Source organism: Choloepus didactylus, chromosome 18 (assembly GCF_015220235.1).
Source record: "Choloepus didactylus isolate mChoDid1 chromosome 18, mChoDid1.pri, whole genome shotgun sequence".
In the NCBI taxonomy this organism is placed as follows: domain Eukaryota; kingdom Metazoa; phylum Chordata; class Mammalia; order Pilosa; family Megalonychidae; genus Choloepus; species Choloepus didactylus.
The window spans coordinates 51,608,517-51,622,675 of NC_051324.1; the positions used below are offsets into that span (position 1 = coordinate 51,608,517).

The 14,159-nt window shown below is 54.8% G+C and overlaps 1 protein-coding gene across 7 annotated transcripts in view; it reads right to left on the bottom strand.

Annotated features, from left to right (window-relative positions):
* The window catches only part of ZNF385C (zinc finger protein 385C), a 49,551-nt gene that overhangs the window by 15,006 nt on the left and 20,386 nt on the right, over positions 1-14,159 (bottom strand). For 3 of the 7 annotated variants that reach the window (XM_037810194.1, XM_037810193.1, XM_037810192.1), the window contains exons 2-3: positions 12,572-12,823; positions 6,798-6,929 (exon numbers count right to left, since the gene is read on the bottom strand). In XM_037810194.1, the coding sequence (XP_037666122.1) occupies positions 6,798-6,929; positions 12,572-12,821 (382 nt within the window). In that variant the 5' untranslated portion in view covers positions 12,822-12,823. Of the gene's footprint in view, positions 1-6,454; positions 6,500-6,797; positions 6,930-12,571; positions 12,824-14,159 lie in introns of those variants that run through there. The other 4 variants (XM_037810197.1, XM_037810196.1, XM_037810195.1 and 1 more) reach the window with 2 other exon arrangements.

The window sequence follows — 14,159 nt, forward strand, 5'->3', positions numbered from 1 at the left end:
TCCTAGATCCAGGAGCTTGTCCATCCACAGGTCCTATCGATTGTACCTCCCATGTCTACTTCTAACTTATCCACACCACTGCCACCATCATCTTTCAGGCTGCCTTCATCTCTTGCCAGGACTGCAGCAGTCGCTACCTGATGGTCTCTGGGTTTCTGCCTTACCCGTTTCTGGGCCTCATCATGCTGGATGAGGTCACTACTCTGCTTACTTCATGAGTTCCCGTTGCTCTGAGGCCAGCATCAGAATCCCTCTCAAGGTCTGCAGGATCCTGCCTCATGCCCACACCTTGCTGACCTCTGGCGGCCACTTGAACCTTCCCTTCCAGCTACACTGGCCTTCTCCCGGTTCCTCCAGAGAGCAGGTTCCCAACCCCGGGGACTTTGCACATGCTGTCCCATCCCACTTCCCCTCAGCCTTAGCCTGACCGTCCCCTCTTCATAGGAGCCTTCCCTGATTGTCCTTTTCCAGGAGGTCCCCCTTCTCTTCCTTTCTATCACTTCCCCCCATTTGTTCCCTCCTTCGCACTCCCCAGTTTACAGATCTTTGCTTATTTCTGCACAGCTCTGTTGCCTGGCTATCTCTCCCCCTACCCCTGTGCAAATTCCCTGAGGGCAGGGAAAATAACTAACTTGTTCACATCTGGACCCCAGGAGACTGGAACAGTGCCTGGCACCCAGCGGGTGTGCCACAGCCTTTGGGGAGTGAACGAATAAGGAAAAGTGAACTCTTAGGCAGAGAAAGCAATGGGGTGGCTCTTGGGCACCTGTTGGGTGGTTAAAACAGCTGCCTTTGATATCCTTTCCTCTCAAGATTCCTGGATTCCGTGACCTTGTCCAGCCCATCACCCACAGGTCCTAGGAATGGGGAGGGGACAAGGCCAAGGTGGAAGCTGGTCAGATCCTTCCCTCATACCCGGAGGCTGGCTATCCTGCCCCATTCTGCAGGGGAGATAAAACAAGTCTCACACTTAGGGGGCTTTGATGAAAGAACAAGAGAGCAGGTAGGGAGGGGCATGGGAAGGTGAAGATTCTAAAACTGCACTGTCCAGTAGTGAAGTTACTAGCCATCTTTGGCGATTTAAATAAAAATTAATTAGAATTAAATAAATTTTTTTTAATTCAGTTCCTCAGTCACACTAGCCACATCTCAAGTGCTCAGTAGCCACGTCTGGCTGGTGGATTGGACAGCACAGATATAAAACATTTACATCATCCCAGACTGAGCTGCTCTAAAAAAACAGGTCAGAATCCACTGACATCCTCCTCACCCCAAAGACCAGGCCGGGTGGGGTGTAAATATACCGTGACCGTGCAGGTCCGGTTGTGGCCACGGCTAACCAGGAGGGCACGTGTCACACACCCGGGTCCCTCACACGTCTCCATGCCCCAGCCAGCTAGTGGGAGCAGGAACCCTTGAGGGGCTCCTGGGGTCACTGTAGGATGGTCTGTTTCCCCTTCCATCCCAGGCCAGCATGGAAACCCCAAACAGTATTTATTTGGCCCTGGGATCATGGCCCATGCCCTCCTCCCCAAAGCCTTCCTTTCCAGACCCTACCACCGCTGGTGAGATGGGGGCTCCCCTATACCCCCTTGCCTGTCCTCCTGGGGGGCTGGGGAACTTCCTCTGGGGGGCGCATGGTCAAAGAGCCCTGGGATGGGTCCCGGGGACGCAGGAGACGCCTCCCAGCACGCCCCCGGCCGCTCCGCAGGGCCCCCAGCCCCGCGTCGTCCGCCCCCTGCCCGGAAGCTCCGGGAGGGGGCGCACAGCCCCGACGCCCAGCCTTGCCCGGTTCCCCGCGCCGCACACACACTCACGGAGACACGGGAGCCACCATCTTGGGCGGTGGACGCTCTGGCCGCGGTCTCCTTGGGCTCCGCTGAGCGACAGCAGCCACTAGTGGTAACCGGGGCGAAGAGGCGCCAGCAGCCGGCGCGGGCTGGGGTCGCGGGCGGGGCGGCGGCGTCTCCCGGGCTCACCTGGCCGCGCCCACCTGCCGCGGCTCCCGCCCAGGGCGCTTAGCCCGGTATCACCCTCAGCCTCCTCCCGCTGCGTGCGCTGCAGCGGGAATGACTGAAGTTAGACCATAGAAGGATGTTTTTTCCTAGAGAGCGGGAGGTTCAGGAGTTCATTCATTCATCACATTTACCCAGGCGATTCCTAGAGGAGCTCACAGTCCGTGAGAGACAATCAGGTAGAGTGCAGCCTGGCGAGTGAGTGCTCTGAGAGTTATCAACCAAGCGCTTTGGGATCACCAGGGAGCTGATGGTTAGCTAAAGGCCTGTGGGGAGAGTCAATTAGGATTCACAGAAGGATAAATGACATTTTACAAGACAGGGCATCCAAGCAGTGGCAACGGTGGAACAACGAAGAGGAAGTTGAAAGTGCACTGCAGGTTCAAAATGCTGAGGTCAAAGACAACCCAATTAAAAAACAGGCAAAAGACTTGTGTAGACATTTCTCCAAAGAAGATACACAAATGGCCAGCAAGCACAGGAAAAGATGCTCAATGTCATTACCCATTAAGGAAATGCAAATCAAAGCCACAATGAGATCCCACCTCGCACCTACTAGAATGAGATCCCACCCACTAGAATGGCTATTATTTTTTTAAAAAAACGTAAAACAACTAGTGCTGGTGAGGATGCAAAGAAATTAGAACCCTTGTACATTGTCAGTGGGAATGTAAAATGTCATCAGGGAAATGCCATCTCACACCCACTAGGATGACTATGGTAAAAAAAAAAAAAAGGGAGTGTTGACGAGCATGCATAAAATGGGAACCTTAGTACGTTGTTGATTGGAATGTAAAATGGTGCAGCCACTGTGGAAAACAGTTTGGCGGTTCTTCAAAAAGTTAAACATGGATGCACCATATGACCTGGTAATCCCACTTCTAGGTGTATACACAAAAGAATTGCAAGCAGGGGCTCAAACAAATGTTTGTACACCAGTGTCCATAGCAGAGCTATTCACAGTAGCCAAAAGACGGAAGCAACCCAAATGTCCATCAGCAGATGAATGAACAAACAAAATGTTTTTCATACAATGGAAATCTCATACAATGAAATATTATTCGGCCATAAAAAAGAATGAAATTTTGATGTGTGTTACAACATGGATGAACCATACTACATCATATTGAGTGAAATAAGTCAGACACAGATATTGTCTGATTCCACTTATATGAAATAGCTAGAATATGCAAATTCATAGTGACAGAAAGGAGAGTACAGGTTATGGGGGCGAGGAAGTGGGAAAGAGGAGTTAATGCATAATGGGTGGAGGGTTGCTGTTTGGGGTGATGAGAAAGTTCCAGTAACAGATGGTGGTGAGGATAGCACAACACTGTGAATGTGAGTAATCCCACTGAATAGTGTGCCTGGGAGCAGTTGAGATGGGAAAGTTTATGTTGTATATATGTTTCCACAACTAAAAACAAAAAAAAAGAGCAACTAATAAGGCAATGGCAATTAAGTGTAACACACGATCCTGGACTGGATGCAATAATGGAGAAGAAAAGGCCCAAGAGGACATTATAGGGACATACGAACCATTGGAGTAGACTATAAGCTTTATATCAATGTTAAATGGCTTGAACTTGATAACTGCACTTAAGGTGGTTACATAAGTAAATATGCTTGATTTTAGGAGATGTACATGGCAGCATTAAGTGTTCAAAGAGCATGATGTGTATAACCTATACTCAAAGGTTTAGAAAAAGGGAGGGAAGGAGGGAGAGAGAAAGAGAGAGAAGACAAATGTGGCAAAATGTTAAAATTGGTGGATTTGGGTATTTTGGGGGGGGATATGTTGGAGTTTTCTGTAGAGGTTTTCTATTATTCTTGCAACTGTCCTGTAAGTTTGAAATTATTTCAAAATAAAAAAGTTGTTTTTTTTTAAAAAAAACACTGAGGTCAACTTAGAGCTGAGGAGTGGAGGAAGTGGTGGGCAGTGCCTGCTGCCTGAGGGCTCCACAGAGACTGCCGGGAACTTTGACCTACGGCCTAACGGGGAACTTAAGAAAGTGTTTGGGCTGGGCGGTTATATGCCTTAATTGAGTAAGTTATTTACAATGGGGATGACAGAGGTGGGGGAAAACGGCAGGAGGGAAGTTGGCGTGACCTCTTTCTAGAACCCTCAGATGCACAGGGGACCCTCCGCCCCTGACTGCGTACCCAGGAGAGGTGAAGAAGGGGATGGGTTCCCTGAGGGAGGAATGTGGGGTGGTGGCACCCCCTCCCCCAGACCTAGAGGCCTGGAGTCCAGGCTCCCAGGAGGGAGCTCCATTTACATCTAACTCTGAAGCCTTGGACTAGACACTTAGCTATGACCTCAGTTTCCTTATCTGTGAAGTGGGGATTACAATGAGGGAGGGAGGAAGGAGGGAAAGGGCAGGACAGGAGTGGGTCTGAGGACCAAATGAGGTGCTGGGTGTGGAGGCCGTTTGCAGAGGGGGTGCTGAGGTGGGTGAGCTTGCTGCAGTGGACCGAAGCACCTGGTGACCCATTCTTCACAAAGCTGCCCAGCCACCACCCCGCAAGGGCAGCCGCTGCTCCCCCGCACAAAGCCTAGAGCGCCTGTAGCTTTGAGGCCGGGGCCTCGCCAGTGGCCGCTGGAGCCCCTCACGCAGCACTGCTCTGTGCTACCCACCAGCTGCCTCTGACATTCACTGTGAACCCAGCCTAGGACTGTGCATGAGTCATGGCACATGCACACGCACGTGCCATCGCCTGGCTCGTGGTTGCACTCAAATGAAGGGCAACCCCACGGCACCACACAACCCCATGGGTCTAGAATTCTATACCCCCAAAAGGGTCAGGTTGAGGGATATCTTCTCTGAGTGCATTTTGTGAGGGGCGGTGTTGGCTCTGAACAAACCAGACCGAATGGTGAAGAGGCTGCCACCAGGGGTACAACAAAATCTGGGGCAAGGGTGCAGAGCAGGTGACTCATAAATTAACACCACCCTGGCTGCCACCCGAGGGAGAGGATCTGGGGAAACTGCCTCCTGTTGATTTGTCACAACTGGAAAAAACACACACACACACGCACACACACACAAGAGCACAGGACCCACACTGGGGGCCACTGCACGCTGATAGACACAGGCACCACCTCCAGGGCACGCTTACACCATAGCCCCTGGTTAGACCATCTACGCACACTGATGGCTGCACACGTGGAGGTGGTGGTGCCCGGGCTGGAACAGACAAAACCCATGCTGCATGCTGGCAGCACAGAGGCCACGCGTGACCAGGCACGTACGCAGACAGGCAGGATCAACAAAGACACACTCAGATCACATATATTTGGAGGGGTGGAAGCACACGAACTGCAGACTCATAGAACGCTTATAGAGACGCTGTGACACCACGGGCGAGCGGCGGCCCACACCTCCACAAGGACAGCTGCATGTACACACAGATGTGTATCCAGACACGTTTACCCAGAGAGATGTGTGCACCTGCTCCCCTACAAAATTAAATGCATCTGACATAAACAAGCTCAGATAGCCAAGCACAGTCTCCCCCACCCCTTGCACACACACACACACACACCTCAAATAACAGGAAGTTACCATTTCTATCACAGACAAAACCAAAACTCTGCCAAGATAGTGGAAGTCCAGGAGGGAGAGCGATCCAGAGGCAGAGAGTGGAGTGTTGAGCCCAGACCCCCGTAGGATGCCCACCACGGCCAAGGGCGTCCTCCCACCTTCTCCAGAGCTGCCAACCCACTTCTGTGGATGCCCCAGGATCCCCTTCCCACCACCCCGACACTGAAAGAAAACTCCAAAGCTCAGCCACAAGAGAAACTTTCCTCCCAGCCCCACTGCCTCCAGGCCCCTGCCCCATCCTGGGGGGGTGGGGGGGGTGGGTATATGTGTCAAAAATACCCCTTGAAGGCGGAACCCCCTGCATGGGGATGCAAGCGGGGAGACCACAGATAAAGCTGGGGACATCAGTGTCCACCCCAGCACAGTGGCCGGCCCTCAGGTAGGAGCCCACCTGATTTCCGTCCTCTCCCTCCATCTGCTTCAGTAACAGCCCCCTCTTAGCCCCCTCGGGCTTCTATTCCTCCTCTAAGGGGGTTGAAAGTATGATTTGATACAAGGAACCTTTGACCCAGGCTCCCTGGACACACATCTGGCCAGATGTGCAGCGCTCCTAATTCCTGTGGGGAGGAGCTCCAGCTCCCCGGCCATCCCCCCTCCATCCCCCCCACTACCACCACCTTTGTTCTCAGCCAGAACCGGAGCTTCCTCGCCCAGCCCTGGGCCTCAGAACAGGTACCCAGGGTCAACCAGCTATGGGAGCCTCCCGACTGACAACTTTGGGGGCCAACAATAGGAATAGGATAGGGCTGGGGAAAGGGGAGAGGACCACCCTCTGTGGCCCCCTCTCTCCAAGCCAACACCACCGTCCCCAGCTCAGGAGTCCTCAGCACTCACCCGAGAGCATTCTCTGCCTTTGGAGGCCCCGCGGAGAGAAGCGCAGAGCAAATGAAACGCAGGCAGAGAGTGACAGAGGGAAGGGGGGCGGCGGCGAGGGACAGGAGGGCAGGGCGAGAGGGAGGGACTCCCGGTCTTGTCTGGAAAGCAGCGTGCTACTGGGCTCTATTTCCCTCTCCAGGAGGGAGCTGCCTCTCCCCTGGTTTCCCCCATCCCAATCACAGGTGGAAAGGACAAGGCACTTCTTTCCCCAGTGGGGATGTGGGGCAAACGTGGAGACTAGGGACAGGGGAGGGTGACAGGAGCATCCCATTCACCCCCAGCCCCGCAGCTCCCTGCTCACAGAGACCTCCGGGGAAGTTGGTGCTGTCAGCTCCTTCCCTGCCTGCTGGAAAGTTCTTGCAGCTCTCTGGCTTCAGAGGGTCCCCATTCCCCCGTCCAGCCTTACTCGTCCTCTTGTATTTACCTCCTTCTGCTGAAGGGGAAACAGAGATTCAGAGAGGTTTTAGCACTCCCTCACGGAACCTCAGCCATGGGGATGGGGGAAGGAAGCCAGGTGTCCTGCCCCGTGGAGTCCTGTACCTGGGCCCCTTGAAACTGCTACTGCTATTTCAGGATATTTGTTTTTCCCATTGCTTTGTTTTGTTTTGTTAGGAAATATTTTTTATTTGATACATAAAATAATTTTAAATTAAAAAAAAAAAAAAAACTGCTACTGGGCAATGCCAGAAAGAAGGTGGGGCAGGGAGAACCATCTGATCAGCAAGAACCCCTGACACCCCTCCCTCTCCCACCCCCCTCATCCTTTCTATTTGCTCCTTCTCCCTCCTCTTGTGGAAAACAGGCTTTCTACACACCTGAGCACCTGGTGGCTGGGAGGTGCTCAGAATGGGGGAAAGGGGACAGCCAGCCTGCAGCTGGATCCAGTCTCGCATTCCAAGCCCTGATCCCCGCTAGCCCCCCGCCCGCTCAGCATGCTGTCTCCACCAGACAATAACCCGTAATCTCTGGAGCAGTCAATACTCAAAACCACAAAGAAGGTCTGGGAAGGGGTTGGCAGCAGCAGCTCCTGAAAACGGGTTTAGGAAGGGGCTCTGGAGGGAAGGAGTTGCTTGGGTCGCGAGAGGAAGGAAACTCAAGCCCAGAGCTAATTAACCCACCCAGAGACACAGACGGAATCTTTGTTTTCTGCAGGGGTGGGGATTTGAGCTAAGCCCCCTAATTCTCCACCCAGACTCGCCTTCCCTTTTCCGGTGGTCTGTGGGGTTGGGGGGCAGGGCCGGCGGTCAGGTTCACACCCCAGGTGTGTGCTGGGTGTCCAGGAGCACGTGGGAGCGCCTCTAGCACCTGCTGCATATGAGCTGAGAATAGCAGCAGGAGGCACTGGTGAGACCGGAAGAAGAACTTCTCGGTGGCCTTGAGGGACATTGTTTCTTTGAAACTTGTACCCAGAGGCGTGAGTATGAGGGGAGGGGGCACTGAGGAAGAACCAGCAACCCAGGGAGACACTGAGGAGATGGGGGACAGGCTGGAGGGTCCAGGGCCTCCTGACGAGACTGAAATTAATCCATATGCGGGGAGGGGGGTGGGGGCGAGGAGCTCATCAAGCCAGTGACTCAGGCGTGACCCGAGCTCAAGGTCTTTGATCTTCCGGGCCCAGAATGCAGCCAGAAGCTTCTAGAGTCAAAGACTTGGAGAGGAGATGGAGGGCCTGATCAGCACAGGAGCAAGGGGAGGTCTGAGGGCGCAGAAAGGGAGGGAGAGTTTCAACCTGCCACTCTTTGACCTTCCCCTGGTTCCCCCTCCAAAAGCTTGGGGAGGTCTGCTGCATCGGGGCTGTCTTTGCCCTGAAGTCCTTTAGTCTGACTCCATTTCCGCTTTCCTGTCCCCTTTAGTGTCTACCCTGCACTTCCCACCCAAAGCCCCTCTGGCCATTTCAGTAAGCCTGAGCTGAAGTCATTTTTGAAATCCCTTTCTCTCCTCTCTGGTGTCAAGTTGCAATGGGTGATGAACAAAGGGTAGGCCCACTCTAACTGGCTGGCTGAGTCAGTCTTGCCAAGAGACAGGGGGAGAGAGAAGATGGCTTTGGGAGGCTCCCCTCCCCCTCCCCAGCCAGCCCAGGGTAGGGGTGGCTAGATGACTGGCATCTCCCCATTTTGCAGTCAAAGACAGCAAGGCAGGGCATGAAGAGGCCATGGGTCCTGAAGTTCGTGTGGAATCATCTGTCCTGGGAGCCTGTCTGCCTTCCCTCGGCCATCCCTCCTCCCCACTCCCAACACATTAAGGCTCAATCTCTGCTAATACATGTTGTTCTCTGTGGCAGCAAGGGGGAGGCAGGACCTGTGATAGAGGATTTAGAGTCAGAAACGCTGGTCTCTGAACCCAGCTGTGTGGCCTTGGGTATGTTACTTAATCTCTCTGAGCCCCAATGTCCTAATTTGTAAAATGAGGACTCATGCGCTATCTTTTCCTAGGATGGTTGTGTGAGGAGGGAATGGGATGGTGAATCTGGGAGTTCTTGTAAACAGTTCAGCTCCTAAGCCATTGCTCGGCTTGGGGTGGGAGGTAGGTCACAGCTCTTTGCCTCTGGTGTCCTCTCCCCCACCTCCCTGCCCCATGCCCTGTGTGGCCCAACATCTGCATCAGAGGTTATGGCTGGGAAGGTTGAGTCAGCAAACCCTTCTCTCTCTGCAGATGTTCATGAAACACCTAAAGTTGTGTAGGGGTGTGTGTATGACTGCATGTGTGTGCGCGTGATAGTCAATAGGGTCCTTGAGCTCAGCCTTATTGGGGGGCTGCTCCCGCAGCCCACACCCCCCTGGGGGGGGGGGCAGGGAGATGAAAGATGGCTCAAGACACATTCCAGAAGAACGAAAGGGCCTCCTGTGTGGGAGAAGATAGACGGGGCTGGGGGGTGGGCAGGGCAAGTTGGGGGAGGATCTGGAGAAGGGGAGATGGGGAACTTGTGGGGTACCTGCTGTTTCCCATCCTTTGCCCCCTCAAAGGTGTTCCAGGAGGCTGGGTGCTGCTGGTACAGAGGCCTCTGACCAGGGCATTAGCTAGGAAGCTCAGAAGGGGAAGAGCCACTGCTCCCATATCCACCTCCCCGTCTCCACAGACGGCCTCAGGGACATGAGCAGGAGAGGATCCCGCCTCACTGCCTGTGACAGCCTGTCGCTGTGGAAGCTGCCAGCCCCACAGGCCCCTAATCAAAGTGACAGCTCCAGGAGGCCTCCAACGGGGACGGCATGACTGGTTTGTCTCCCCCTCACTGCCCCTCCCAAAGAATCCACACCCCTCCTCACTGCCTCACACTGGCTGGAGCCTCAGACAGCAAGGGTCTAGGAACAAGGCAGTGTGCTGAGGGCCCCTCATGCAAGAACCCCAAGTGTCCCAAGAATCCTGGAAGTAGATGTGATTCTCCCCATTTTCCAGAGGGTGCTCCCATCAGGGTGCTCCCAAGGGCTCTGGACTCTGCTAAAGCTGTATGTTGAGAGCAGCAAGCTCACCCAGGCTCCACCCTGGGCAAAGTAGAGAGACATGTTCAGAATGGAGCACAGCCCCCCGGCACTCTGCCCCTCACCCCCACTCCCCACCGCAGGGCCACTTGCTAGGCATCCTCTTGCTGGGGGCTGCCTCTCCCACCCCCAACTCTCAGAGAGCCAAGGAAACAGGAGGAACCTGTGGGAGGGGGGTTGGGTGATGGTGGGAGATGGCCCGGAACAGGTCCAGAGTTCATCAGACCAGCGGAGAGGAGGTTCTAAGGCTGGAGCCCCAGCATTCCAGGGTTCCCAGAAATCTGAGGACTCCTGGCCCCTGCCATAGGCCCACTGTCACTCCCCTGTGTCCCCACAATACAGTTCACTCCTCTTGGCGAGTGCTGTTGTAAAGTTCTGGTTCTGGCTCCATGTCTGTCTCCCCCTCTAAACTGAAAGTGCCCAGAGGGCAGGCACAGAGTCCTACTGGGTGGGGTATCCCAGCATCTTGCATGGGGCTGGGCTCAGGATCTGGAAATACTGGATGGAAAGAGGATGGATGGATGGATGAACAGATGAATGAACAGGTCCAGTTTAACAATCTGGACTGGAGACCAGGCATCACGTGTCCTGGTGACCCTCAAGATGGTGACCCTCCCCAAACCTACCCAAACCTCAGGGGATGGGGATTTTGGGAAAGGGAAGCCAGGTAAAGAGCATCCCTCCGGGTAGCCTGTCTGATCAGGGGCATTCTAGAGCACTGGTCTTTTCTCCCCACACCTCAAAGGACCTGCTGTCCCCACGTTGGTGTGGTGGGGAAGGTGGACAGCAAGGGGCTGATACCACAGGGCCACTGCCCAGGAGGTGAGACCCGAGGAGGCTGTGGCCCAAGGGCATTGTCTGCACTGCCCTCTCCACTCCAACGCTGGCCCTGCACTCCTGCTTCCCCCTCAGGGTCCCCTTTCAGATAACTGAACTGCTCTCCAGGACATCACCTAAGCCAGAGCTGTCCTCGGTGCCTCCCTAGAGTTGTCCTCCGTGCCTCCCTCCGCCATCACCCATCAAGTCTAGCCAGTCCTGCTGCGGCGAAGGCTCCAGAATCTGCTTTCCCCACTACACCCCCACCCTTCCTCCTCATGTACCCCCAAGTCTTGCCCCTTCCCCTGGCTGGAGACAACTAAAAGCACTAACTGCCCCTGCTAGAAACCCTCCAGTGACAATCAACACCTTCAGAACCAAGGCCAATGCCCCTGCTCCTCTCCAGTAATGCCCACCATGCTCATCACCCCTGGAAAGCCAGGACCTCGGTCCATTGGCTCAGGCTTTCCCTCCCCAAGACCCAGCTTTCTCTGACTTCTGAGTTCAGCTCTCCCTCCTCTGACTTTTTGCTGGTAGATGCCTTTGAAAAATGTGAGCCCCTGAAACATCAACTTGCACCTAGAAGGTTGTCAATAAAGATTTGATGAATTGATGAATTGTGCACCCAAACACACACACACACACACACACACACCAGAGAGGTCCATCCAATCAGCTACACTCCTGTTCAGCCATGCCCTTGGTGTCCAGCCCCAAGTACGCGGCTGAAGGAGCTGGTCCAAGCCCTCGGGGCATCCCCTGCCTTTGCTTGTGCAGTGACCTCTGTCTGGACCGCCCCCTCTCCCCTTACCCCTGTTCCAAGGCTCAGAGCTCCCCGCCTTCCCTCAGGGGGTCTTCCCAGGTGGAACCGCCCCTTCTTCTTTGTACCCTGCAGGGTATGTCCCATGGGCACCCACAACACTGATCTATTTTTTTGTGCCTGAGGCGGGGAGACCAGCAGGGTGCTCCATGAACTGCCACAAAAAGAATGGGCACCTGAGTCCAAGGTGTAACTGCTGGCAAAGCTAGTGGCCTAGGTTGGAAGGTAGGTTTCTGGTGGCCTCCCCCAAGAGCCGGGTGGAAGTTCCGGTACTTCTCGCCTCCCCACCCTGGGCCTGGTTCTGACTCTGTCTCCCCTGCCTGCCAGCAGCTCCGCTCTTCTTGTTTTCCCCATGGCTCCCATGTGCCTGTCAGCTGGAATCACCCTCATGGGTGCATTCACCCATTTTCCCCCAGAAATCTGCCTTGCAGCCAGCTGCCCCTTCAGAGCTCACAGTCAAACCTCTGGAAAGTCACCCCAACCAGGGAGAAGCAGAAATCCTGGCTAGGGGTCCAGCAGACAAAGGAAGAGTGACTGAGCAGTCCTTCGATCAAAGCTTTGTGCACCTGGCCGACCTTGACCTTCAGAGGCCAGAGTGGGAGCCCGGGACTCCCCCACGTGTGAGGCTCTTGTCTGAAAGACGATCCCTGCCAGTGGTAGCTCTGAAAGACCCCACAGAGGGGGACCCCAGACCCACAAGATGTCAAGAGGAGGCCTCAGTCCCAGAGACCCTCAGAGCCAGAGTCCCCACCCACGGAAAGGTTGCCCAGATGCAAAACAAAACTTGTCAGGATGAGGGGAGCCTCAGACCCAAAAATCCCATTGAGGGTACCCCAGACCCAAAACACCCCACACAGGAAGGTCTCAGCATGGGGCTCCTCAGAGGGGCTCCAATACAGAGGCCCTCCCCTGGGGACCCGGAGCAAAGTTTGTGGGAGCAGGGTCCCCCCCCCCCCCACTGACCTGGCCCTGGGGGGGTCTTTCCCAAGCTGAGCTGCCGAAGCCGCCTCTGGTGGGCCCGGCCCCCACAGTGCACCTGGGCCTGGGCTGCCGAGTTCAGCTGGATGTTGCAGACGTTGCACAGGGTGTACGAGGGCCGTTTCCTCTCCCGCTTGGGCTTAGACGGTGCTGGGGGATGAGGAGGACACTCAGCAGCTCCAGATATGGGGGGATCCTTCTTATCCGGGGGAGATGGGCTCAGTGGCCGCTTCATACCTGAGTGGTTGGAGACAAGTACGATGAAAGCTGAGAGGTTGTGAATACACAGAAGGAGCTAGAGGGGTTCAAGACCTGGAGATACCTGAGCCCTATATACCCTCTGAAATTCCCAGCTTTCAGAGAACCCCACCCCCAAACCAAGGATGGCAAAGGGGAGCAAAATAGGGTCTATTTCCAGTAAAGCAGGATTAAAATACAGGAATAGCTGAAAGAGTGTCAGAAACAAATCTACACATAGGGTGACCAAGACACCTGGGCACCCAGAGGGTCACAGAGCAAGCTTGAGACAGCGACTCAAGTCTTGGAGATGAGGAGGGCACAAGGTCAGGAGCAGCAGCGAGGCCAGTGGGGTCACATTTTGGGAAGCCAGAGTCCTGTTCTCAGCTCAGCAGCAGGCACTCATTTTACCCTGTGACAGGCAAGCACTGGCCATGAGAGGAAACCCAACCTCTCTGTACCCTGTGTCCAGCTGATGACATTCACAAATGGTGACAGTGTGAGAAGCCATCCAAACCTCTGCCTCACAAGGCTCCAGATGCCCCTGCCGTCTTGACCACTCAGGCTGTGGCAACTGACAGTTGGTGTTTTCAGTAGAGACCTGGACTCCCTGCCTGGGCCGGCTGCACACAGCCCCTTCACACACATGCACATGCCCACACGCACCCACAGCATCCAGGGCCCTGTAGGGCCCTCCCATCACCCCCACCCCCGTCTTCCAGTCTTTTCTTCCCAACTCACTTGGAAACTCTCCCTGCCTGACTTGTCTGCCTCTCACTGGCTCTATTCAGGAGTTGCCCATTGCCCTTTCTCCGAGGGAACTGAGCCAGTTTTCACGTCCTTCCCAAATCTGTGTGTGCTGCCTGCCTCTGCCTCTGATGGGAGGCTTCCTGAGGTCAGGGCCTGTGTCTCTCCTCCAGGCTGTGGGAACCCCAAGGCTAGGCCCTGGGTGAGGTGTGACAGAGCTACCTCTCCCTGAAGGACATTTCCTGTGCCCTTAGGCTCACGTTCATTTGGCAGAGCAGATACATCCAGTAATGGCATAATGTTCTCACAGCAGGCCACACACCCAGCGGGGGAGCCCGCTTCTCAACAAAGGACAATTAGATTTGCAAGTCCTCAGCCAAGAACTTGCCTGGCCTGCGGTCTCTGGATCCTGCCCCCTGCTCTTGGTAAGCTGATTAAGAGTGGTCATTTTTGTGGGCAGTGGCTCGCAGGCAGCCTGTCATTCCTGCATGTGAAAAGAGGGGTGCGTAGATTGTTGATTAAGACCACCAGCTCCATCCTGATTCAAACCTGGGTTCGAATCTCAGCTCTGCCACCTCCTGGCTATTTG